The 26,447-nt window shown below is 38.7% G+C and overlaps 1 protein-coding gene across 4 annotated transcripts in view; it reads right to left on the bottom strand.

Annotated features, from left to right (window-relative positions):
- kcnc3a (potassium voltage-gated channel, Shaw-related subfamily, member 3a) overlaps nucleotides 1-23,447 on the bottom strand; it is a 55,245-nt gene extending 31,798 nt beyond the window's left edge. For 3 of the 4 annotated variants that reach the window (XM_067374940.1, XM_067374939.1, XM_067374941.1), the window contains exon 1: nucleotides 22,800-23,423. In XM_067374940.1, coding sequence (XP_067231041.1) covers nucleotides 22,800-23,423 — 624 coding nt within the window. Of the gene's footprint in view, nucleotides 1-22,799 lie in introns of all 4 variants that reach the window. The other variant, XM_067374942.1, reaches the window with a different exon arrangement.
- Nucleotides 23,448-26,447: the final 3,000 nt, after the last annotated feature.

Genomic DNA, 26,447 nt, shown 5'->3' with positions numbered 1-26,447 from the left:
TATGATTGAACTTCCACTGTAAACCTGTTGTAAACACATGATAAAACAAATGTTTATCAAACACTCTTCTTGTTCTGGCTTCAGTTTGAAAAAGAGTTGAATGTTCTCCATAACAGAGCGAATTGCATCCCGTGTCTCGTTTCCCATTTCCGCGGTCGTTTCGGTTTTCGATTTCTCTAACCTACTATGTAAAACTCGGCGCTTAGCATCTACGTCACGGCTCTCAGCCCGCCCTCTGTTCGTTGATTGGCCCGGCTGTTTCCAGACCGGTGGTAAACAGAAAGCTCTGACGCTGTCTCAGACTGATTACAGAAGCTAAATGAAATTGAGCGGAAGTAGGAAGTCTGACGTAGTCAGGCTAGTATCTTCCTACCTCACACAGTAAACAAGGGAAGGGATTTACAAGAGAACAGAGAGACAGTAAAAACATTCTTAACTCTTACTGAATTAAAGGATTAGTTCACTTTCAAATGAAAATTAACCCAAGCTTTACTCACCCTCAAGCCATCCTAGGTGTATATGACTTTCTTCTTTCTGATGAACACAATCGGAGATCCAAGCTTTATAATGGCAGTGAACAATACCAATGAGTGTGAGCTGAAGAAAGTATCTGCATCCACATCCATCCATCATAAACATACTCCACACGTCTCCAGTACTTCTGAAGTGAAGCGATGCATTTGTGTAAGAAAAATGTCCATATTTAACAAGTTATGAAGTAAAATGTCTAACTTCCGCCAGACCGTCTTCTGTATTCAACTTACAAATAAAGTGTAAACTGGCGTCGCGTCAGTTAAGCTTTTTCCGTAAGATGAATAGGGAAGTGGTGTAATGGTATAATAATACTTTGTTACAGTACTTAAGTATTTTTTGGGAGAATCTGTACTTTACTTGAGTTTTCATATTTCTGTCAACTTTTACTTTTACTCCACTACATTTCCTAAATAAAATGTATGCTTTTACTCTGATACATTTTCCTAAAGCATTTTCGTTACTTACTACAAAATAAAGTAGGGAGAACACAGACTGCAAACAAGCATGTGCAAACAAGTGCTCGCACAACCGAGGTTGATTTCATTTTCTGGGTTGTGTCCTGAGAAGAGTGCACTGTCATTATACAGTGCCTCTAGAGGCGAAATAAAAACTATCACTGATGCCTCGGAGAGTTTGTTTTGACATGTGACGTGAAGCTGCGGGCTGCACAGAGCCGGACACTTAAAAAATTACGAATTTTAAACCTAGACAACAAAACGGTATGTTATACAGTGTGTACACTACACTACTTGTTTTCATATCATTATAAAGTAATTAGTTTGTTGACTAGATGCTGCATTAGTGGAGAACAGCAGTATGTTTGCCGTCGAGTCTGAGAGGATGCTAACATTAGTAGTACCTCAAGCGGTTAAAACAATGTGACAAAAACACCACCTGTTTAATGTCATGATTGTTACCATTCATTTGCATTAGATTATATACATTTGTTCACTGTTATGCATTCATTATCCAGCGAAGTTGCATATTTAAACTGTATCCTCATCATGCAGCGACAGAAACATAAATCAGAAATGTATTTGATTTCAGTTCTGTTTTTGTCAGCACTGTAAAACATATTTTGATTAGATAATCATCAAGTTTTCTAAAATATAGGTGAATCATGTGTGAAAGTATGCATATAATAGACCCCAATGCTATGCCTTTGTGTGTAAAGATGGCAATTTTTAAGCATGACTGTTTGGATTTTACAATTCTCTAGGGCTGCAATGATTAATTGTGATTAATCGTTTGCAAAATAAAAGTCTGTGTTTACATAGTATATATGTGTGCATTCTGTGTATAATAATTATGTATATATAAATACACATACATTTATGTATATATTTAAGAATATAAAATATTTATGTTTATATGTAATATAATATATATATATATATATATATATATATATATATATATATATATATATATATATATATATTTATAATACATGCATATATTTCTAAACTTTATACCTGTATATGTGTGTATTTATATATACATAATTATTATACACAGAACACACACATATATATTACACAAACACAGACTTTTATTTTGCAAACGATTAATTGCGATTAATCGTTGCAGCCCTACAATTCTCTTTACAATAAGAGTCCATTTGTAACATTAAATAAGGTTAATAAAAGTATTGTTCATTGTTAATTTCAACATTTACATTTTTACATTTTAAAGTTGTCTCTTACATTAGTTATAATGCACTATGAAATAACATGAATGATCAATGTATAATTAATATCTTTTTTATATTTAAAAATAACAATAAACATTTAGCCATTTTTTTAATTCAAAGAAACAAAATGTAAGAAAGAGTTAAAACTGAACACAATCTTGCTGCTCAGATTGTGTATTGAACAATTTTTAATAATATTTGTTTGCTCCTTTTATATTTTACATTTACTTGTGCTTTTACTTTCAATACTTCAATATGTTTAATATTAAAAAAAATACTTTGCGTACTTAAGTAAAAAAATATCACATACTTTAAAACTTTTACTCAAGTAACATTCTAAACAGCGACTTTAACTTCTACCAAAGTCATTTTCTGGTAAGATATCTATACTATATCTATACTTTTACTCAAGTATGGTTTTTGAGTACTTTATACACCACTGGTAGGATGTAGCGTAAGCTTTTTTAACTGCGAGAGTTTTACACTTTCTTCGTAAGTTGAATACAGAAGGCAGTTTATGATGGATGGATGTGGATGGAAGTACTTTCTTCAGCTCATACTCGTTGGTATCGCTCACTGCCATTATAAAGCTCAGATGTGTCAGGATATTTATTATTATACCTCTCCGACTGTGTTCATCAGAAAGAAGAAAGTCATATACACCTAGGATGGCTTGAGGGTGAGTAAAGGGGTAATTTTCATTTGAAAGTGAATTAATCCTTTAAATTTGACTCAATCAAGCTCTGTAGGAAACGTTTAACTACACAGATGTTGTTTGCAGTCATATGAATGCGACACCTTGTGTGGATATGAAATATGAGACAATGGATAGGCTTTATGCATTAGAACTGTAGCATTCAATACACTAGTAAATCATTTAATACAAACAAAAGCAGAAACTTTACATTTAAAGAAATCCTTTACTTGAGTTTTCTTAAAGAGCTTAATTTAGGCTTTTCCTCCCCAGAAAGTAAATTAGGCTTTTATGATCTCAAACATCTGTTTGGCTTAAAACAGAATCTGCTTTCTCCTGCACACCATACAGTGAATAGCATGTAAGTAAGTGTGAATATAATCGCAGTGTGTAATGATGTGTAGCTCCCTCAGGTCACATAGCAGTTGTCTGTTTCTGCTCGGTTTCAGCAGTGACTGGTAAGTGTCTATTGTGCGTGTACATGTTGCTGCGAGCCACAAATTCTGCGTTCACTGCAGAGATATAAGAATATCAGAGAGAGAGAGAAAGATGGAGTGGAACTAGATACTGGGAATGCAGAGAATGTTTATAGGGTTCATTTAAAAAAGCGCCCTCTTTATGTCAGAGGTGGAAGTGCAGGTCTCCGAGGTCTAGCATGGGAAAACTGAGGCCCCGCTGTTCTCCCCATACAGCGCTCATGTTTCTGCCTGTTGTTGCTCCCTGCACCCCAGGTCTGTTCTATTCATATCCAGCAGCGCTGTGTGTGAGAGAGAGAGCGAGAGAAAGAAAGAAAGAGAGAAATCCTGCGCTAACCTAATCTGCTATATGCCAGTGCACTGCAGCATTTGCCTGATGCAACTGCACATACGGACAAGAATGTTGTGAATCACATATGCAAAATAAAAAAGCACACACGCAGGTGAAGACATATTAGGAATCATTACGGAGCGCAGAACACAGTGAGAGAACACAGAAAAACAGTCACCTCTGTCACGCAGGGTCATGTCTAGCAACATCACAACAGCCGGTAGCAGATACAACACTGGCAATGGTTGTGCGACATTTTCATAGACGGTAAAAATGCTTAGACGTCAAATACATTACAGGTAAAAGCATATATATATATATATATATATATATATATATATATATATACATATATTTCCACATATGAAGATATATTGGTACCTCAAAATGAAGTTTATAGCATTAAATTGTTTATATTAGAATAAAAATGTAATTTAAAATTGTCTAATGGACTTGGTGTCTATTTATATTTGTCTATTTATGTTCTTAAAAAAATCATTGTCTTTTCAAAATTCCCAAATCAAACATCACAGTAAACATCACAGCATATATGTGGACTCAAGTTGCTGTTTCAGAAAAAGGATTAAACCTTATGGCTATGTCAAGCAAAAAAGGCACTTACTTTTTTTTTTTTTTTTTTTTTTTAGAAATTCAGTCTTCACCTACAAACACTGTTTCTCTCCATTCAGTAAAAAGATGCCAATGACACAAAAAGCCCATTTCTGCATGCCATCTTTTCTAGAGGGGCTCATGATCATGGATAGTAAAGAGCAGGCTTGTAAACTTTTCAAAAGAGGAGAAAATGCAAAATGTGTTTTGTTGTTGATATCAAAGACTGTCCATCCAATAAAAGGTCCAACTTTATATTAGACATCCTTAACTACTATGTACTTACATTTAAAGTACACATGAAATCAAAATTGACCTTATTTATTTTGTTAGCTCAAATTGCTAGTTTTGTGGTGAACAATTCATCCGTGCAAATCAATCCACAAAAAAAAAAATGGTAACGTCAGTTTGACAGCTTAGGTTGAAAACGCTTAAACCACTCCCCTCCAACCGTTAGTCTGCTATGAGCGAGAGATGGAGAGGAGGAGTGCTAAAATAAAACTCTGCCCTCTATTCAATATATACTACTATATACAATATAATAACACTGGAGAAAAGTCGTTTGCACCTTCCGGTTCACACTGACTTTAAATTAATCATTTGATACAATGCACTCAAGCCGGGACACACCTAACGATTAGCTGAAACATTCTAAGACTGAACTGAACACATATACCGATTGTTTGTGACTGAAGCAGATTTATATACTTTCACATGGAATTTAAACACCGACTGTAATCGCAGACTGAACGCAACTGGCTCTGACTGGACGCGTTTGAGCGCGATCAGTCATAAGTATCAATTTACATTCATAATCGGCCTTACAATCGTTAAGTGTGTAAGCGGCATTACTGTGTACATACATGTTTTACATTGTACTTATATTTTTTTTAAAAATTCCTGCATATAATTACATATGTAATTAATTCCTGAAATTACATAATTGCACTTTTGACCCTTCCCATACACCTTAAACTACCCTTAAACCTACCCATACCACTATATATATATATATAGTATATATAATCTTACCTGTATCCCACCTCAAAAGCAGCACAAGTGTTTTGTAATATACGACATGGGCACATATTTCTTATGTAATTACATAGTAGTTAAGGACACCTAATATAATGTGTGACCCAATAAAAATCACTGTCACTTGATAAAGCAAACAGAGTGTTTATCTTAGTGGCTGGTAAATCACACTTCTGCCTTTGTTCATGCATTTACAAAAGGTCAACTTAATTTTGCTATTTAGCCTAAAGGTGCAGTCACATCTACTGCTGCTCTGTGAAATTTAGCATGTGAAATCCGGTCATTGCAGTAGGAATCTGCACAATCTGGATTTTGATTTTGATTCACTTCAAGTTTTTTCATGAATATTTGCTGCATTGACCAACATAATGTTGCTTGGTTTGAAAGTGACTTGTATTTGATCTGTGCTTCACTATTGCTTGCTTTCTAATCTAGCTGTCTAATAAACCTGCCATCATATTTTACAAATAATGCTGGCTCTGTGACTAATTGCTTTTGTTCCTATAGTGTAAGCTGCTAGTTAATATTGTTGCATGTTATTGGGTCTAACATGCAGTAATAAATTTTGGTACATGTTTTTTTTTTTGGGGGGGGGGGGTGGTATTGTGTTGGCTCAACCAATATACAATCTGGACCCTTGATCTAATCAAGCACATGCACATCATAAACACGCACACACACCTCTTGGGGGGGGGGGGGGGGGGGGGGGTAATTCTTGGTACCACTCAGTGCTTTGCGGCTGATCACTGTACTGAATCAGCACGAAAAAAATCAATAGGATAATTTAAATGAAAAACAAAGAGTGGTGGAGAGGATTTCATTATAAATCAATTGATAAATCCATCGACTAAAAGCATCTCATTTAATATGTCAAAAATGTGCAGCCTTCTGCTATACGCATACCAGAGGACACACAGGGGCTTACCGGACAAAATATCATACTTGTCCACTAATGCAATCTGCAAAGCAAGCATGTTAGTGAGACGGAAAGGGAAAGGTAGAGAGGGAGGGGGAAGCATTCTGGAGCGTCACAGTAATGTATCGCCTCAAGCCCTCTCCCTCTTTTGCCTTACTGCACCATAATGACATGAACCAACGGATACCCAAGGTGGAAAACAGATGGAGGAGGGGCCTGTGAAGAGAAATGGGTGGGAGAAAGTAAAAGAGATGGGAGAGTGGGATGCTGAAACGGTCGTTTGCTAAAGAGAACCCATCCATAATGCAAAAACAACCTATAACCGGCATCAAACCCACTTCGAGTGTGTGTGGAGATGCATAAAGGGGTTAGCGGGTGTGATGATGGAAACAACAGAAGAGCACACCGCTGATGAAAAGACATCAAATGAATGTCGAGGGGGAGACGGAGGGATGTGAAATGCAGAGAAGGGAACGGCGATACGGGAGGAGGGGGAGAAGCGAGTGGCGGCTCGTTCTGCTGTGTAAGAAGCAGCTCTGTGCGACAAGCACTGATTGGTTGGGGATTCTGTGCAGTGGCTGGTGCGGAGCTTTGTAAAAATGACACGGACACCTGCCAGTTCCTCCTCCTCCTCTTTCCTGCAGCACACAGCCAAGGCCGTATAGCACTAAGCTGCCAAGCTGAGATCCCCGCGATATCGTCAGCGAGAGGCTCTGGTGCAGGGATGCTGGGAGCACCGTCTCACACACACCTACACGGCACAGCGATATAACAGCTACAACGGGAGGGATGAGAAAGAGGGTTTAGGGAAATAGCTGGCAAGCGTGAGGTTGTACTATGGATTCATACTGTGTATTGTAATTTCTGCGCTACAGTATGTTGCTTCAGCTAACTATGAGAACTCATGGGTACATGAAGTAATAAAGTCATACCTGTAAAAAAATATGGTAACTAAAAGGTTCAGTTTGTTGAAATGAAGATAATACACTAGATACATGAATTTACAATGAACAATACTTTTTAAGCCTTAATTAACCTAAACTAGTGGTTCTCATCTCTTATACATTTTATGAATATATATATATATATATATATATATATATATATATATATATATATATATATATATATATGACTGAATCAAATTAATTGCTTTAGGTTACAGCAATAAACATAATTTTTTAAAAGTCAGATCTGGTAGAAAAATATTTTAATCTGTATTCACTTTTTACAGTGCATTAAGCTTTACCTGAGATAAATTCAGAAGTAGATGTAGGGTAAAAGGCTATTAGACATCTCTTATTAGCATAAAACATGCAGGACTGCCTCTTGCTGTGAGGTGTGTGTATGTGTGATGTCATCCTCTACGGAGGCCATTTACACATTGATCTCCTGCTGTCAGCTGAACTGCTGAGTTTACATGAACGAGGCTGTGTGTGTGATAGCGTTTGATTAGAAGCATAATATGATTGAATGAGAAAAAAAAACAGTAGATGAATGAAACAAGATAAAAGAAAAAGTGGACAGTGAGAGAGAGGGAGTTCTGCCGCAACAGCCATCTGGGAAGAGAGCAGGACAAGCTGTGCTCCACCCTCAACCCATCTCCATGTCCCTCTCTCTCAAGATTTGGCAGGACACCAGGGTGGGGAGAAAGCCAGAGCTCTGGAACCCCAATGGATCAGCATCTGGTACCTCCACCACCCAGAGAAAGAGAAAAAAAGTGAGAGAAAATACATATGAAAAGAGTGAGCGAAAAAGTAGTTGTTCCCTAAATACTTTCATACTACATCAATCCTTTCACATTTTAGGAGGTCTCAAAAATATTTTTCTATTGTTATTTTTCCCCTGAGGTCCACTTAACGCACCAACAGATGCTGACCAAAGGCAACAGACACTATGTTGGTTTTTGTCAGATCAGTTTGCTACCCTTGTCAGTGTCTGTTGGCACTTGTTTTCGCAGATCAAACGTGTTCAAACAGCATTTGTCGGGTCGTGGAGAAGTGATGTATTGTAATCTGGTGGTCGTTCACGTTGGTCGACATCTGTCGGTGCAGTGTTAATTTGGCCTTTATGGGCTTCAAAACCATTTTCCATCCTCCCACCTGAATTGTCCATTTTTTTTTAGTTGTGCCTTTAAGACATGACCCCATCGCATATAAAATGAACACATGCACTTTTTTGACATCCAACCCGGCCAACCCAGTGTGAGATCAGAAGCCAGGCCCACGCAACCCTGCAGCCGATTCTTAAGATTTTACTGGTCATGTCAATCACAGTACTGATTGCCTACACCAAACACTGATCCCTAAACCTACCCGTCACTGTAACCAATGAAATTACCTGCAGGGCGGGATTTCTGGTGAAGTGGTTTAGTGTGGAGTCTTGAGAACGGCGTGACTTCTGACGTCACACGGGGTTGGATGTCCACCGCAGGCTGCAGCAAACCCTACTTGACATTTTCTCTGCCAAATCTAAGGGTCTGATTAGCATATTAAAAATACATTTCCATAATGTGTTTCTAACATTGGGATTCTTCTGAAAAATATGCATGTACTAGGAACAGCATAAAGTTTTACAAACTTTTACACATTACAAAAACTTAGAAAGTTAAACATAAAAAACTTTAAAAGAAAATGGAAATTGGAAATGTTGCATTGGCAACTAAATGAAATAAAATCAGTTGAAGTACTAAAATGAGTAAAACGAAAACTGAAATAAAAAAATAAGGCTAAATAGAAATCATAAACTAATAAACATGACAAAAGTTAAAATAAATACTACAATAATATACAAAAATAACACTGATCTTATTTCTGACTTGTAGGCCAAACTACAAGTTACATTGGGTTTTTACTGTACATTACAAGCAAAATTTGATTGCTTGTGAAATGACCCCTTTATCAAAGTCAACAAAATCAAGCTTCATGTAGCTGTGTCCTAGCAGTTAGTGCATGTGCTTCAGACCCACTACGTCTTGTACTAATGCAAGTGATACATGTCTGATTTCCACTTTTATTCCTCTTTTTCTCACCAATAACTTCCTGCGCTCTCTACTACCTCTGCCAAAACAAAAAAAGTGTTAACAGAATCAAGAAGAGTAGATTTATATACTTCAACTAAAATGCCTTCTGAGTGCAAGACATTGGAGTGTTAGTCCAGGTCTCCATGAATCCAGTTACAGACACAGACAGAAGCAAATTCAAGCGCCAAGGTTATGCGGCATGTGTTCTCTGGATCCTCCTGATAACCACCACATGGACACAAATAATGATAGAGGCCAGAGGCTAAAGTAAATTTAACAAGACGTTAATGGCAGCATACAGTGACTTGGTAAGTACATATCATTTGGAATAAATGAAGGATAAAGGGGAGCCCATTGTCCAAGAGAAGAGAAAAACAAACAAACTAAGGCCAGAATACAAGTCTTTCACTCAAAACGCATGCTTGCTGTACAGAAACAAGAAGAAAAATGTGAACATAATAATTGTCAGTCATGTTTAGGCCTTTTTTATTCATATAGTACTAATATTTATATTGTACATACCTATAAATTTACAAACTGAATTCTTCTTGTATGATTTAAAGCAAATACTGAATTGATGTTCAAAGTGTTTACAGGGCAAAACCAATATGATACTTCAGCACCAAACCCTACAATTCAACACTCATGATACATCAACATGTATCATAGCAAACATGATTCATTCAGCAAAGGAACAATATCCTGAACAGCCAGATGTTATTATGTCTTACACATAAACACTCACTCACAGGCAGAGGTCAGTTGTGGCACTGTAGCAGAGCTTTCTCTCTCTCTCTCTCTCTCTCTCTCTCTCTCTCTCTCATACACACACACAACAGCTCAGCACTTTAACAGATTAATTACAGTCACGGACTGACAGGATGGAATGAACCCTCTCAAATCAGCGCAAAAGAAAAGCAGCAGACACAGCGGCTCTTACAAACACAGACATACTCAAACAATCCACCTGATTACTTCTTTCCTACAGTGATGCCCAAAAGTCTGAGAGAACTATTTTGCATTAACACAAAATTTGTCATTGCAAATTCTATTATCAGAATAATAATTTGAGTGGAACGCTCAGAAAATCTTAGGATTTGGTTTGTCTTCCTTTTGTTTTAATGACGGCAGGCAGTACTTGAGCTGCATGAACTCCAGAAGTTTGAGTAAAACCACTTGATGTTCTCCAGCATAATTTATCCAAAGAGCATCTTCTCCAACATCTAACCGTTTGTAGAGTTGCATTCGTGCAGTGCAGACTGCATATGTGTGAGAAAACTTCCTCATGTCTGTGGTGCGAGTGTGGATCGTGGTCTGGTGATTGGCAGCTCAGGGAGAGGAAAAGATGAACCTTTGAGACTGAAGATGAGTATATTGCATAACCGTAGTTGATGTAGAGTGATCGAAGTAGCTCGGGGATATAGACAAAGAGAGTGAAAGAGAGAAAATCTACTGTTGAGGTTTTTTTTATTGTGTGTGTGTGTTGGGGGTGGGGGGTGTTGGGGATGACGCATTGGTTCTCATTGATAAAAACACAGAGGGTCTCAGCCTAATGGAGGACAAGAAAGTGACTCACATTCCCACCAGATTCTAACGTTCTCAAATCCACATATACATCTCTCAGGACCCTTTGGAAACATTGAGGCTACAACAAAGAGGTAAAGAAGAGAATTTCTACAGCCCGTTCACTCAAGGAATATATAAAGATATTTATATTATCATTCTCAATAAATATAACATCCCATGTTAGGTTTGTGTGTTAAAAATAAAGTGTGTCATTTCTGCACACAAAAATTTAAACAAATAAATAATGAATAATTTGAAATTAATGTATTCATATATTTAATTACAGTCTCAAAATTCATTATGATTATTTGTCTTTTTAAGGTGCATAATGTCAGCACAATAATAGTAATAAGAAAATACAATATATTCATTATTACTATATAGTTTTTAAAATTATATAGTACGTATACTGACATATGCTATATTACTTTATTGTCTTTGTCCACTTGTGTTGAGCTTAAACTATTGAACCTACAAATTGTCTAACTCTTTGTCCAAAACTGCTCATGTACCGCACATTTGAAGTATTGACAAACACGCATGCAAAAACCATCTAACTCCCTGACATAAACAAAACCACACACACTCGCTCCATCGAGGTGAAACAGAGGAAATAAGTAGCACAGCATTTTTTTCTGCTTAGTATTCGATCCTGATAACTGCAGTACACTACACACATTTGTCCTTGCAAATTTTCCACCTCCCTTCCTCTCTTCATCATTGCGCTCCTTTTAATCACTCTTTCCCAGTCTCTCCTCCTTGCATGTCACTTCTCTCTCCCGGTTTGGGCCATAGTTTGGCAGTGTTCTCCTTCTCTCTGTAGTCTATGCCATTAGCTGGGATGATAGAGTGCCTTTGCCTTTGTCCTTAATCCAAGTGAGAGCCCCACTCTGAGAAAATGCTAAAAGCTAGCATGCAGTAGCTAGTGCCAAATGCACAGAGACGCACAATGTACGCACATACTATTGAGGAAGAAAAACACCCAGATGTGGAAGTGCAAATACTTATACCTATGATTTAGACACAGCAATTTCACCACAGAGTCAACGTTATTATCTCAGAACTCTTTAAAGGGGACCTATTATGCCCCTTTTAACAAGATGTAATACAAGTCTCAAGTGTCCCCAGAATGTGTCAATGAAGTTTCAGCTCAAAATACCCCACAGTTCATTTATTATACCATGTTGTAAATGCGCATTTTTGAGCAGAAGGAAAAACATGCTATTTTCGTGTATGTGCCTTTAAATGCAAATGAGCAGCTGCCCCCCACTCCACTTTCCAGAAGAGGGCGGAGCTTGTGGCCTCGGTTACTCTGCCAAAAACTAACAAACATCTGTTTGGTTTTCATTATCGTCTCTATCACGGTCACACTCTCGTGACACTGCAGCTCTTCGTCATCATGAAAGTTCATTATTTGCATGCGTTTTACAGCCATAACAGTTTAAACTTCTGATATATGGTTTTCTGAGCGCACACATCCAAAGCACGTGCACAGAAAGCTGGCTGTCAGAGGTTCCCGGTGAGTTTCCGGATGTTTTCTCTTACACGCCTTATTGCGCTTAAACTGTCAAATACAGGTAATGTCAAAAACAAACAAAGTTCACATAAACAGTCAGTTATGTCTGTGAACATAAACAGCAAGGAAAGTAAATCGCATGTGTATACTAGATCTGTGTATCAAAGTGACAGCAGCATAATCTACAATACTAACTACTGTACATGCTGTTAATATGAACCAAACAACAAATGAAAAACAGAAAATCACTCATTGCTCATGATTAAACAACTTTAGTTGCTTTAATAAGAATAAATTTCTTACTTGAATGCTGCTGTTAAATGCTCTGGTGAGGAGATAAATATGGTGTACAGCTCACTCAGGGGAGGAGCTAAGCTAACAGAGCAGATTCCGTCGCCAGTCGTGGGCGGGGCTTTCCCCTTAGGGACTGGCGACTGCTCGTTTGGAGAGACTGTTTATGATTTATGGGGATTTTTACCATTATAGGCTGGTTGTTTACACACAAAAGTGAATTTTGCACAATAAGTCCCCTTTAACATACTAAAAAACAATTATTTTCCTACCCACCAAAACTGGTTTCCTGGTCTTCCATCTTTATTGACTGGTTTTAGAGCTTAAATCAACTAGGACCTGCAAACCAGCTTTTTTTTGTTTGTTTGTTTTTCAGGAAGGTAATCAGTATTTTTGTTCAGTTTCTCAGTAAAAATGTAAATATCATTAAAAAAAGATTAATTTACTTTAAAAAGCATTTGCACATGCACTTTTTGGAGGAAACGTCCAGTTGCAGTTTGTGTGTGTAAAAATTCTCAGAAAAAAGAGCCTGTTGTTATCATCTTTCCTAAGTATCTGTAAGCATCAGCAAGCTGTCTTGGTTATTTTAACCTTAAGGAACATAAGGAAAGTAATAGTACTGCTCAAAACATGTTTAAAATCATGCATTGGCCATAACAGTAGACTGATAAGATGTTTTGTTTTACAGTAAGCGGGTCGCCTCACGGGGGTCGACATGTTGAGATCTGATCATATGACCAGCTGAATGCTACTTACTTTATCTTAGGCCCTGTCCCAAATGGTACCATAAACACTTGCGGTAATGCCACTTTGATTGTCAGGAACAAGGCTTCTGCAGAGCTCGCTTCAGCGAGGGGTTGGCAAAACTGTGCATCGAGGCTGCATATTGACCACAATGGAGCTTCATACTTGTTGGTCCTGTTCACTGCCATTATAAAGCTTGGACGCATCAGGATATTTATTAATATAACCCTGACTGTGTTCATCAGAAAGAAGAAAATCAAATACACCTAGGATGGCTTGAGGGTGAGTACATCTTGGGGCAATTTTCATTTTAAAGTGATCTAATCCTTTAAGGGAACATAGTGAGCATCGATGCTCCCTGGATTTAATGGTGCATTGTGGGAGTGAAAGTTTGTGCACTGCTTGGATTTTGCCATTGGGACAGCCCTTAAAATGGCTGACTCCCTGATCAGTGCCCTGACTACTGAACTAGGGAGCTGATTGATACGTCACCCCAAATCTTTGATGCCAATCAGCTAACATTACAGTATATCAACCATCTTTACTCTTTCAATGCCCAATGCTCCCGTTTTCTTTTTTTGTTTTGTTTTGTTTCTTTCTCTATATTTCCAACAAGAGCGTCATCTCTCCATTTACCACCTTATCTTTGCTCTCATTCAGTCTTACTCCCTCATTTCTCATTTGCAATTCCCCTCTCCCTTTCTTGCTCCTCCATCCAGCATGCTGCAGTATTACCACCATCAGCATCTTATGAGCACTGCTCTTTCTCTCCTCGGTTCCAGTGCGCTCACAGAGACATACGAACATGTAATCTAGCCACATCCATGGGGAAAAGGGTTATCTGAAACTAGCAGGCAAAAAAAAATTGTGTTTCATAGTAATAGTCTGGTGTATGTGTGTGTGTGTGTGTAATGGAATGCCAGTGTCTTATTGGGATTAGCATGAGAGAACAATGATATACTATATATAAAGTAAAAGTGACATGATACATTACAGCACCACACTTATTCCCTTCCTCCATTCTTTCTCTTTCTTTCTTTTTCTCTTTCTTTCTTTTTCTCTTTCTTTCTTTCTTTCTTTCTTTCTTTCTTTCTTTCTTTCTTTCTTTCTTTCTCTTTTTCTTTACTAATCCTTTCTTTCTCTTTCCCTTTCTAACTCTCCTTCTCATTTGTAGTCATAGATCAGTTTCTTCTGCCTTGTGCAAAAATGTAGTCTTGTGGGAGTGTGCCTGAGAAAATGCAAGGGATTTGGTGGGAAATGGAGGGGTGGGGGTGGGAAAAGAGAGATAAAGAGTGTGCGTGTCATATATGCTGTTTCCATCAGACCGCAGAGTCCCTCTTGTGACTGTTTTGAATATATTTTCATGTGCCATGAGCACAGACATCCAAATAAATGTTTTCACTCCCGTTCGGGAATGTGTGTCAGTTTTTGTTGCTGTCAGTATCACTAACAGCATTAAAGGGGTGGTTCACTGTTTTTCTTTCTAGGCTTGATTGTGTTTACGGGGCGCAGTTTAACATGTCTTAATGTTTAGTTTTTTTAAAAAATGCTGTATTTTTCATATATTTTAACTTTATTCTACACTGCTGTTTCTCTTCTCCTAAAAACGCTCAGTTGACTTCCTGGTTCTATGAAGCCCCTCCCTCAGAAATACGCAATGGGCTCAGATTGGTTAGCTGGCCCAGTGTATTGTGATTCGCTGAAGCGTCTGGAAACGCCACAACCCTTAACCTTAAGTTGTTAAGTGTGCTTCTGTGGAAATGTAAATGATGGCATATATATTGCCGTATCAAATTGAGCCAGAATCAGACCCAGAGAGCAGTAATGAAGAGGGTAAAGCAGAACCTCTGCAAGCACGGCTTTTAAAGGACATTTCTGAATGATAAGTATTTCTTTTTTTACTTGTGTCAAAGTGTTTAGATATGCTGTCACTTGTAAATGTTACTGCTGTTTGTTAGCTTTCAATATATATGGTTTTATCCTGATTAAAGCTTTACTGTAGCTGAATACATGACTGAGCAGTCGCATTTTTGTAAAGGTAGCGTTTAATTTATAGCATGAACAACTGCTCGTCTATGAACATAAGTTTGTTGCCGTTTGTTGAAGAATGCAATAGAATTTAGCTAACTGTCTAGCGAAGCAAAAACGCGTTGGTCTTTGTTTATGTCCTTGATGCAACCAAAAAATAGCAACAGAACTATACATTTAAAAGACATGTACAAACAATAAAACATACTTGCAGTTTGGGGCACATAAACAGCAGTTTCTGCTTTTAAAGAACTGCTTCATCTTTCAGTAATAGTCTTGGTTTAAATCCAGCATTGAACTCGTGTAGATTCTGGAAGCTTCTTCCGCGCCACATCCAGTGTAGAAAATATCACTGATTACAATGGGTTCTATTATCTTTTGATGCGTCGCGCCGCGCCGCTCGCTCTTGGTGTGTACAATTCTTCCGCTTCCATAATGCCGTACGACATGGCCTCGCCCACTTTGTTGCGTGTTCCCGTGGGCAGGGTTTGTGTTAATTGCAGGGTTTATGATGTCACCAACCTGGGAAGAAACTCGTTGTAGTCCAAACCGGTTGTTTTTGTAGGCATTAAACTGCCATAACTTAAAAAGACAATTTCTCTGTTTGCTTATCAAAATGCTATACACAAACTTCACTGAAATCAAATGAGAATTGAGTCTCCTGAACACTTCACCTGCAAACAAGCAGCAGACAGCTAAATACAAAATAAAAATTATGTCCGTGGGTCAAAAGAGATAAAGTCCCGATAGGCCCACGTGGACCTCTGGGAGGTGTATAGGGCTGGAATACAAGGCTTTTCTTTTCTGTTTTTACCCAGTTGTTCCCCTGTGACCACCGAGTGCTCGAGGGAACAGGGTTTTCCATTTGCCCTGTGAACAAAATGCTGAAATGGTGCAGAGGAGAACCAAAATGAGCAGGGTTTCTGGACATTGCTGGCCATCCTATGCTTATTTTGGCAGTATAATTGTCTTGCAATGAAAAACTCCTAATGTAGGTGGTTTCACACTGATAACTTGTTGGCTCTGGCATTGGCCGGTCTTCAACACCTATTTAAAATTCAAAGTAGGAGCGCTGCATTGCATATGCCTGCATATACGAGATCACTGGCTGACTAGACTTCAGGGTGAATGAACGGCTCACTGTAGTCTAGTTGGGGGGGGGGGGGGGCGTTGGGGGGGGGGGGTTGGGGTATGTTTAGAAAGGACCAACACAAAATCACTTGAGCCAAGAGAAGATGTCTTGTAAAAGCAAATATGCTGCAACTCAAACAAAATCATTCACCGGCGAACTGGACCGCAAACACTGAAGGGAAAAAAAAACACACACACACACACTGCGAATGTAGATTCAAGCTCATCCAGCGCTCTACATCTTATTCACCGATTTATTGGTCTCAGCATGACTGGTTCAATAAGCTTTATTATCATGCATTTTGCTGCTGCAACGTGTGGCTAGAAGACATGTGCGGCACAGATACCGCATTAAAACCAGGTTGCCTTGGTGGCTCGGTTAAGCTTTTGCTGCCAGTATTGTGTAAATGAACAGTACAGGGGGAAGAGAGGAAGCCTGCTTGTTACTGAGAGGAGGAAGAAGCGATATCTTGTCCCACATATCTCCTCATTTTCTTACTATTTTTAGAGATGTAGTAAAAGCAGAAAAAGAATAACAGTGGGGGAAGACTGGAGGTGTGAGCACGGGTGCCAAAAGAGGTCTCAACTGAAAAGAAGGATTTGCAGGCATACAAACTCGGGTTACAAATGATCACGAACATTACAGGGAACCCAAAGGTAATTGATACTTTTAAGGAAGTGATAAACACAAGCCCATTTTAGAAGAAAAAGCTTGTGGTTAAAAGGAAAGTATCTGAAGGAATCCAATCGTATTCGATGTGTTGTACACAGAGGGCTGCTGTGGTCTATGCGGCCCTTGAGGATGCACTTCAAACGTGTTTGCAATGAATAAATCAAACGTTGCAAAAGAAGCAAGAAGTAATATTCATTTTCAATTGCACACAAGGAGCGACACACTTTTCAAATAGTTTCAGGTCCCTGGAGTCCCGACATTTAAGGTTATTTTTGGCACATTCAGTGTCGCTAACTGTTTACAAACACCTGGTGGGGAGACAGCACTATTTGATGGTTTTGGGACATTTGTGCTATTGGGAAATCCAACTTAAGCATTGAGAAAATCCTATTCCAATCATTTTTTTTTCCACCCCACAAAATTTCAATAGATTAGAATAGAAGTACCGGGAATGGAGACTTTTTTTCTCCAGTTTTCCCACAAAATCTTCCCCAAATATATTTAAATAATTATTTATTAAGTGATTATTTTTTATTTATTTAAATCATTGGTCATTTAAATAAAGGTTGCTCAAATATTTGTCATATGCTACACCTAAAAATGAGATATTATTCATATTAAATATTGGTAAAGTGAACAGTTTTTGTTAAGCCATTTGTAATTAGAATAGAAGTACTGGCAATGCAGACTTTTTTTTCTCTAGTTCTCCCACAAAACCTCTCCTTAATTTATTCATTTAATGATTACTTTTTAATTATTTAGATTCCTTGTCTCTTAGAAAAGGATGAATATTGTTTGCTTGTATGCTAGATGCGATATTATTTGTGGAAATGAAATATTGGTAAGGTATTTTGTTAAGCCACTTACTTTGATTAGAATAGAATTAGATTAGAATAAAAGTACTGGCAATGTAAATTATCAGTGCATTTTTTCTTTTATTTATAGCAGCATTTACCTTCAGAGAATAATTCTGCCTTTCAGCACTGGACAGCTCCGGTAGTGACGTCATACTTTTCCTGGTGACAGTACAATCAAACATAGGTGCGCATGCCGACATGACAACCACAAACGCTGTCTAGTTAGGGAGCTCACTAAGATTTGGGGCACTCCGGGGTTGATCTATTGACATGACGAATGTAAAAGCAGTTATTTAGTAATGAATGTCATGACAAATGCAAAGCGATAAAACAAACATACGATTTCTAAACACATGCCGGATCATCTACCTGAAGCAAGGTGAATTGTGACTTTAATTAAAGGCTTTCTGCAAATATATTTTTATGTGAGAGAAAAAAATACACAGAGCACTGCAAAGCGGGATTATTTTGACTACGGGCTGTTGCTAAGAAACACTGCTAGAGCTCTGTAGTTCATTTAATAGTTGTTCATCCTTATCGAATAGGATTTTGCACGTGAATGACTATGCACCCGCAGGTTGTTATTCATCCACAACATGTGCTCGACTTCAAGCTTGAACAACACTAAAAATCCTGAACAACAGTAAAGACATTCGATCATTCTACATACTGTGCATTTGCTCCTCAGGTAACTGTCATTGTCTTCCTGTATTAATCTGCCATAACTCAGGTGTGTCTTTTGTGTCTTCTCTCCAACCTTTCGCTCTAATTCATCACATATAAATTACAAATCACAATTGTCAATTAGATCAGTGGTTCCCAAACTGGAGTTTGGGGCCCCCAGGGGGCCACAAAAGTGTGTCGAAAAATAAAAAAATAAAATAAAATAACTGGAATAATAAGAATGAAAAAATACAGTCAACGTAATAGAAACAAAATATCTTCTAGATAATATTTGACACATATTAATCATTTTTGTTTCACAATATAAATTGTAAAAAATAAAATAAAATAAAATAAAATAAAATAATGGTACTATATAATATAATCTTATAACTATATTACTGGGCAGAAAAAAATACAGTGTCATCTTGAAAGAAACTAAATATATACATATTATGTATATATATTATATATATAATATATTATAAATATACATACTTGTAATATTTTTAACAATAAAAATTGTAAAATGAAATAAAGTATAAAATAATAATAGTAGGTAGAAAAAATACAGAGTCTGCTTAATAGAAAGTATATAGTTTCCAGATATTTTAAACATATTTATTATATATTTTCCACAATTAAAATGGTAATAAAATAAAACAATTAACAGTACTCTAAAGGAGGGAAGGAAAAAAAATACAGTGTCAACTTAAAGTAAATATTTTTTCCAGGTAAAATTTTAGACAGATTTATAATACTTTTTCACAATATCAATTGTGAGACATGAAAATATATTTGCACTTTATAGTTTGTGAAAGGTGTCTCAAGGGGATCATCAGTTCTTTGCGTCAAAAAGTAAAAAAAAAATAACAACCTTGAATTAAATGATACTGTAGTTAACTGTTATCTGAATCCTCTAATCTGGCCAATAAGGAGCCAGGGTTTGCTGCAACTCTTCACTTATGTATGGGCTCACTGGATCATCCGATTTAAACCAGGGATTTAACCAGAGAGAGAGAAAGCTCCTAGTCCAGACTCCATAGATCAACTCAGATACTTATGCTATTTATATAATGGTGCCCGACACCACAGTCTTTTGAAAGTCAGCATTTACTTTGAAGACACCTTCTATCTTCATAAGTGCTTTGAATGAAAACTGAATCAGTTAAAAATGTAGCCAAAAGATAATACACATCTTGCATGCATTTGCATATTTTTAATTTGAAAAAAAGTGACTAACAGCATTGCCTGCACGCACATACACAAATGCACAGGCTCTGCCTCTGTTGCTCTGCAGCAGAAATCAGCGCGCAGTCAGCTAGTATGAGACGCCGCAGTGTTACGCTATAGCACAGCCAGAGAAAGGGACATGGAGGTTGTAAGTGATGATTAGCAATCCGGCACGAGGCCCTGCACCCATACAGCAGCCCGCTAATAAAACACTATGCGTGTCACGGTTGATAAAAGACCTCCATTCAATGACGACGCAGTAAAACGATGACGGCATCTCTCCCTCCCCTTGAGAACTGTGAGAAGAGCTGGCTAACTTACAATCGCAGACCCTTCAAATGCATTAAGAGCAATTCTGCAATTAAATGCAGTCAACAATGAAAAGGAAAACTGATCAGTTAAATGCAACCCTGGGGATTTCAAGACAGCAAGTATGTATCGACTGCTCATGACTATGATCTATTGACCCAGATGTGACGAGAGAGATAAATATCTTAAATAACCAGCCTGCGCTGATAAAGGAGATAAATGGTTGCTGTTCACTAGCTTGTGAATGACGTTCTGAGAGCCAAAGGGTGAATTACCTTTCATGTGCTCCAGCTGAAACATCTCTTAACACACAAGGGTCAGTAAGTGACTTTGCTTTCCTAAAATCGTTACAGATTTTTATATAATGATAGAGATTATTGTCTGACAGGGAAAAAATGATATGACTGCTCACTTAAAATGGCAAACAAACAGTTTGGTGAATCTAATTGGGTTGTGTAAAGTTTATGAATTCAAATGACCTTATTATGCTCATTATCCCAAAACTGGGATCAGAAGCGTGGTGGCACCCAGAAACAAAAATCCAATTTCACCTTCAATTCTGAGTGTGAGAGGTTGTAGTGATTGAGGATATAATGATCATCAGGTGATTGTGGTGGCAGTGACATACGGGGCTTCTGCTGAGTAAGCAGGAAATGGATTCAGTTAAAAGCAAGACTCAAGGGAATCTCTAGTTCCTGGGATACCGTGAATATCCTGTGCTCCCAATGTGGATACATACCTAAGCACAACCTGATACCAGTAACTTGCTTTGATAAGCTAGAATTTTCGGGTTAAAAGTACAGGCTATCTTACCATTGGTATGGGTCATTTACCTTATAAAAGGTACAAAATCGACAAAACTACTAAATGGTTTACTATCATAAGGTGCGTTTCAGTCAGCTCCCTAGTTCAGTAATCAGGGCACTGATCAGGGAGCCGGTCATTTTAAGGGCTTTCTCAATCGCAAAATCCTTCCAACGTCTTGAAACGTTCGCTACCTAAAAACTCCCACAATGCACCGTGAAAACCAGGAAGCATCGATGCTCACTATGATTTCTCTAGGAAGTTCTGAAGTGCGAAACATAAATCATGTGAGCCAACTCACTACATATAATGACTGTTTTAAATACAAACAGTTATTTGAATATGTATCAGCATAAACATACAAAGCTAACAGGTAATAGCTAACATTTATAATTTATTTATGGCTGAAATGTTGCAACAACCAAATTGTTTATCATAATGTACTTTTAATGTCAAAAATTATATGCTGGTAGAGGCGGTGTATAACGAGGAAAGAGATGTCGCTAGTGGGGCAAAAGGTGGTGACGATTCTAGAGGCCCCGCGATTTCAACCGAAGGTAACTCGCAGCCACAACCTGCACTGGGGTCCCAGATACCCCAGCTACGGCCCTGTCGTGTGTCCTAATGTGTAGTGAGTCAGGGTCCTAACCATTGCCCGAATTCATGTACATGATATACTGATTCATGACCAAGGGAGCTGAATGAGACGCACCCATTCAGGCATAAGCGGTTATTTTCCCACTTGTTCCTGCTTTGCTGAAACATTCTTCTAGCATAAAACAACATGCAAGGTAATGCAATGTTCATAGCCAAAACTCAATAGTGTACACCTCAGGGTAAATGTCCTGACGTTCAATATCATAGGGGTCTGCCAGGTACCGTTCTGCAGTATGGACAACAGCGAAATGTGCATCGTCTTTGCGCATGCGCAATGACTGGAGGTTGTGATATGAATGCGTGTAGATTATTTGGCTTGCTACACGCATACTTAGTAAGTAAATGGACATTAAATATATTGATTTCGGAGGGGAAATGATTTATTAGCTTGTAGCGACAGCTGAAAGATTGAACACGACTATCTACGTAGGAAACCAGCCAGCAGTACAGCGCTGCCACTCATTATTATTCAGAAATATTTGCTGAACGCAGAGACTGAGCAACCAGAATAAAGTAGCCTATTCTTGACTAGAAAGTCAAGTGTGAAATTAAGTAACTGGATAACAACGTTCCTCAAACAATTAAAGTAACTTTTCCTTCAACATTTCATAATTTAGCTACATTAACAGCAGAACCAAAAAGGTAAGTTTACAAAAGGTGCCCACTGCGCATGCAGAGCCGTGCTCTCGCCGCCAAATAATGCGCGTGGAGAGCGCGACAGCGAGACAAAATACTGCATTTTCAGAGAGAGTGACTGAGAAACCTGACGAAGCCGGACAAACAAACTTTCCAGAAGTTTACAACTTACCAGCTCACGCCAAGTGCGACAGTCCTATTGCTGCAAACCAGCTTGTGATTCCGTGTACACGAGAAATAGCCTGAGTGTCGAGTAGTAGCTGAACAAGTATCACAGGGACGATAATGCCATACTACAAAGAGTTCACATGACGCGCTCACAAACGGATACAGACACGTTTAATAATGTATATTTCGAAAGATGCCGATACACTCACTCACCCTGGCGTATTTCGAGGAGTAGGGGTCCTCAAACAGCGCCCAGATGCGGGGCCGCCAGATACTCCACCAGCTGGTGTTGCGACCATCCTCCTGTAGACACAACCTCTTCAAGTCCCCGTCCGCACCACCCGTTAGCGCGGGGTCGTCCTCTGGGGGGTCCGGCTCGGGCGTCTCGAAGCTGTCCAGCGCTTCCTCGGCGTCCCGATGCTGTCGGTAGTTCATCCAGCAGCAAGCCTCCACGTCCGTCTCGTCGATACCCCAGAAGGCGAGCTCCTCCTCGAAGAGAGGACCGCAGACATCGTTGGGACAATGCAACTTCCCTGTGCGGTAATAGTTGAGGATGAAAGCAAAGGTGTTGGGGTGACGGTCAAAGAAAAACTCGTCGGATTTGGGGTCATAGTCAAAGTTACTGAACGCATCTGGCTCCGTGAGCCAGGACAAGCGGGTCCCAGGCAGCGTCTTCAGTGTGCTGCGGTAAGTCTCGTGCCGAACCCCCCCGCAGTTTATCACTATTTTCTCGCTGTCTGAAGGACAAGTCATGTCTGCGCTGTAACATGCTTTGTTGGACGACTTGTTCCCACCCTTGCGCCCTTTGAAAGAGGAGACACACACCGAACTGAGCATAGAGGAGCAGGGGGAGGGAGAGGAGGAGAGAGAACCGAGAGGGGAGGGGGGGAGGAGGAGCCTGCGGTGGGAGAGCAGAGGAGAAAAGAAAATTAGTGATGCTCATACTTTTATACATCATCGAGCTGGTAAAAGTAACTTGTTTTTAACTCATCACATCATTAGCTCTTGCACCAGTCACTAATCTAGCTCTGTCTAGGTGGTGCAATACAACGGCAATGGTCAAATTCCTATTAAAATTCTGGAGAAATTGCAAATATAAGGCCATACTAAGGTCTTTTATGGTATAGTCTACTCATTGGGCCTGAAAAACAAAGGACCCGTCCATAAAAATCGTGTAATTTTAGTTACGACCCTGGCAAGATGAATGTTGATGCAGGTGTATGGGATAAGCATTTTAATGAGGGAGTGAGTTCAATATACATTCAAGTGTCACATAATAAACAGGAACGAGACCCCTCCTCTTCTGAAATGCCCACCCATCTCTCCATTTCCATCTTTTAGCATCACTCAGCTCTCATGTCCCTCAATTCACTAAAAAACACTCTGCTCAATTACAGCGAAGGGAGATGAAAATGACTGAATGTTTCACAGCCACCCCCCCCCTCCCCACACCATGCTCCCAGCGTATCCAATAGAAAGAGGGAGAGGAAGAGAATGAGAGCGAGAGGAAGGGTGGGAGGAAGAGGGAGAAAAGCTAAAGGCAGAACGATTATTTGCTGAGCTACACAAAATAGGGAGAAAAGACTGCAGAGCATTAACTCTTACACTATCTCTCGCTGTCTCTCTTTGGGCAGCGCTAATGTTATGCAGACCGTTCAGTACAGTCAGTGTACAGTATTAACCTTTGTTGCAGTCTTAATTGTAGTATACAATCTCTAAAATGACAATATTCTGTTAAAAAGGGTTAGATTCACGTAACCTCTCATACGCACAAACACGCATTCATATTTTCGTGGCATTACATTGAGAAGGTGCTTTGAATGTTTTTACTCCTCAGCTGTAGTTAAATGAGTACTGCCACTCTTTTTCCAATCAAAATGTCCCATTTTGGAAATATGGAGCAAGGAAACTATTATCTTTTTCTCTTGGGGTTATACACTGTAAAAAGTGGTAATCTATTTGTACCTGATTTAAACTTCAAAAGTTAGTGTAACCTAATGTAGTCAAATTCATGTTAAACCAGTTAATTTAGAAGTTACTACATGAAGCAATTTTTTTTAGATTGCTAGGCAAAACAGTGGACAAGGGTCAGTTTTCACTGACAAATGTCCTCCTCCCATGTTTTGCTGTGCTGTCTTTTACAGCGTTCCCAATAACTCGCCTATATCTGTTCCTCTTGTTTGGCTGTGCTGCACGGCTGCTCCATACATATCTGTCAAACTGTCTTCCCTCATTACTTATCCACTCTTATCCATTCTCCTCAGCTCACTCTCACTCTCTTGCTTTCCCTTATGTCCCTCTGTGATTAACTGTTGAAACAACAAAGACCACAGGAGAGTGAGAACCGTAGGAAGCATAGAGGCTGAATAATACGGAACGAGGCAAACGGATTCGCTGCTTATTTAAATGAAGATATTTAAGTTGGTTTCTCCTTTCAGCACCATGGACAGCGTATGAGTTTCAGTTAACCATTTAAAGCTAAGGACTGTATAAGCAAAGGAAATATAGTTAAAAAGTTGAGCCTATATATATATATATATATATATATATATATATATATATATATATATATATATATATATATACCAGACATCCAACGGAGAGTCATAAATAAATAACTAAAATAAATCTCACAAAAAATATGGCATTACACTGCTGTTACAGTCTATAGTATTTAATTATATATAACTAAATCCTAAAGTGTAAACACTTTGGCTCTGCAGCCCAGCATTCAACATTGGCTAAACCAATGGCGTTTTTGTAAGGTGTTTGTGATGTGACACATTTATGTTGGTGAAATTAATAACTATACGGGAACACAAATGTGTAAATAAATAAAATGATGAATAGGAAAAACTGAAACTGAGAGGAAACTAGGGGGAGAAAAAAGTTGTGCTGACAAAGCAAAAAAAAAAAAAGGCTCCCACTAAAAAGGGAAATCATTGTTAAGTGTGTGTGCCTGGATAAGGGGGAAGTACATTAAAGTGTGCATGTCCATTGGGATGGGGGCTGGTTGTAAGGACAGATACGCCTATAAAAGTCAACAGCACTATACCGACAGAGAGCGAGGAGAGAGGAAAAATGGAGAGAACAGGTTACAGCCACTGAGGGGAATGCGAAGGAATGACTGCAGTAAAGGTAAATGAGGATCCATTCATAAATTATTCAATTTAGAGAAACAATGTCAAAGAGAAGTGATAAATACATGCACTACTATGAGAATGAAGTAGAACCGACCCATATCTACGCTACTTTTCTTCTGTCATACAGTATGCTGTAGTGCGTCTGCATTAAACCTTCACTCTAACTCCCTTTCTCTCTGTCTGGTGCAGTGTTGGTTCTTTGGCTTTTTCTACTTGCTATCCCACTGCAGTTGAAGCTCAGCGGTGCTCAAAGGCCACCTAGAGGACTCGTCGGGGAACTGCACAGCACAAAATACTGCAGTACCCCCTCCTCTTCAAGCTTTTTCCCCGACTGAGGTATGAATGCCTTATGCAAACCATCTGTCGATGCATTGCATACAGGTTTGTGTGCCTTTTTAACCCTTACGCTCTTTTAAGTGACTGAAATCACTTAACAAATGCAGTGTAATTGCTGATTTATGTGAACTGGCGAGCAGGTATTATCTCAGCCTCAGCCTGCAGCTTGCTTGAGCCCAGTGATTGCTGAAGCTTTTTGCAATCCCTCCCTCCTTCTCTCTCTTATTTGTGTGCACTAAGCTACTCTCAGCCGAGTTGCTCATATCGACGTCTCCTGTGGAATAGCACTAAAAGAAAATAAATTAACAGAGCAAGGAAGCTTGCGTACACAAACATAGTCACGTTCACAAAAAAAAAAAGAAAAAAAAAAAAGCTGTGTTGC

This window comes from Chanodichthys erythropterus, chromosome 3 (genome assembly GCF_024489055.1).
Source record: "Chanodichthys erythropterus isolate Z2021 chromosome 3, ASM2448905v1, whole genome shotgun sequence".
In the NCBI taxonomy this organism is placed as follows: domain Eukaryota; kingdom Metazoa; phylum Chordata; class Actinopteri; order Cypriniformes; family Xenocyprididae; genus Chanodichthys; species Chanodichthys erythropterus.
Note: the sequence above shows the minus strand (reverse complement) of the source record. Positions and strands in the feature narration are given on the sequence as shown.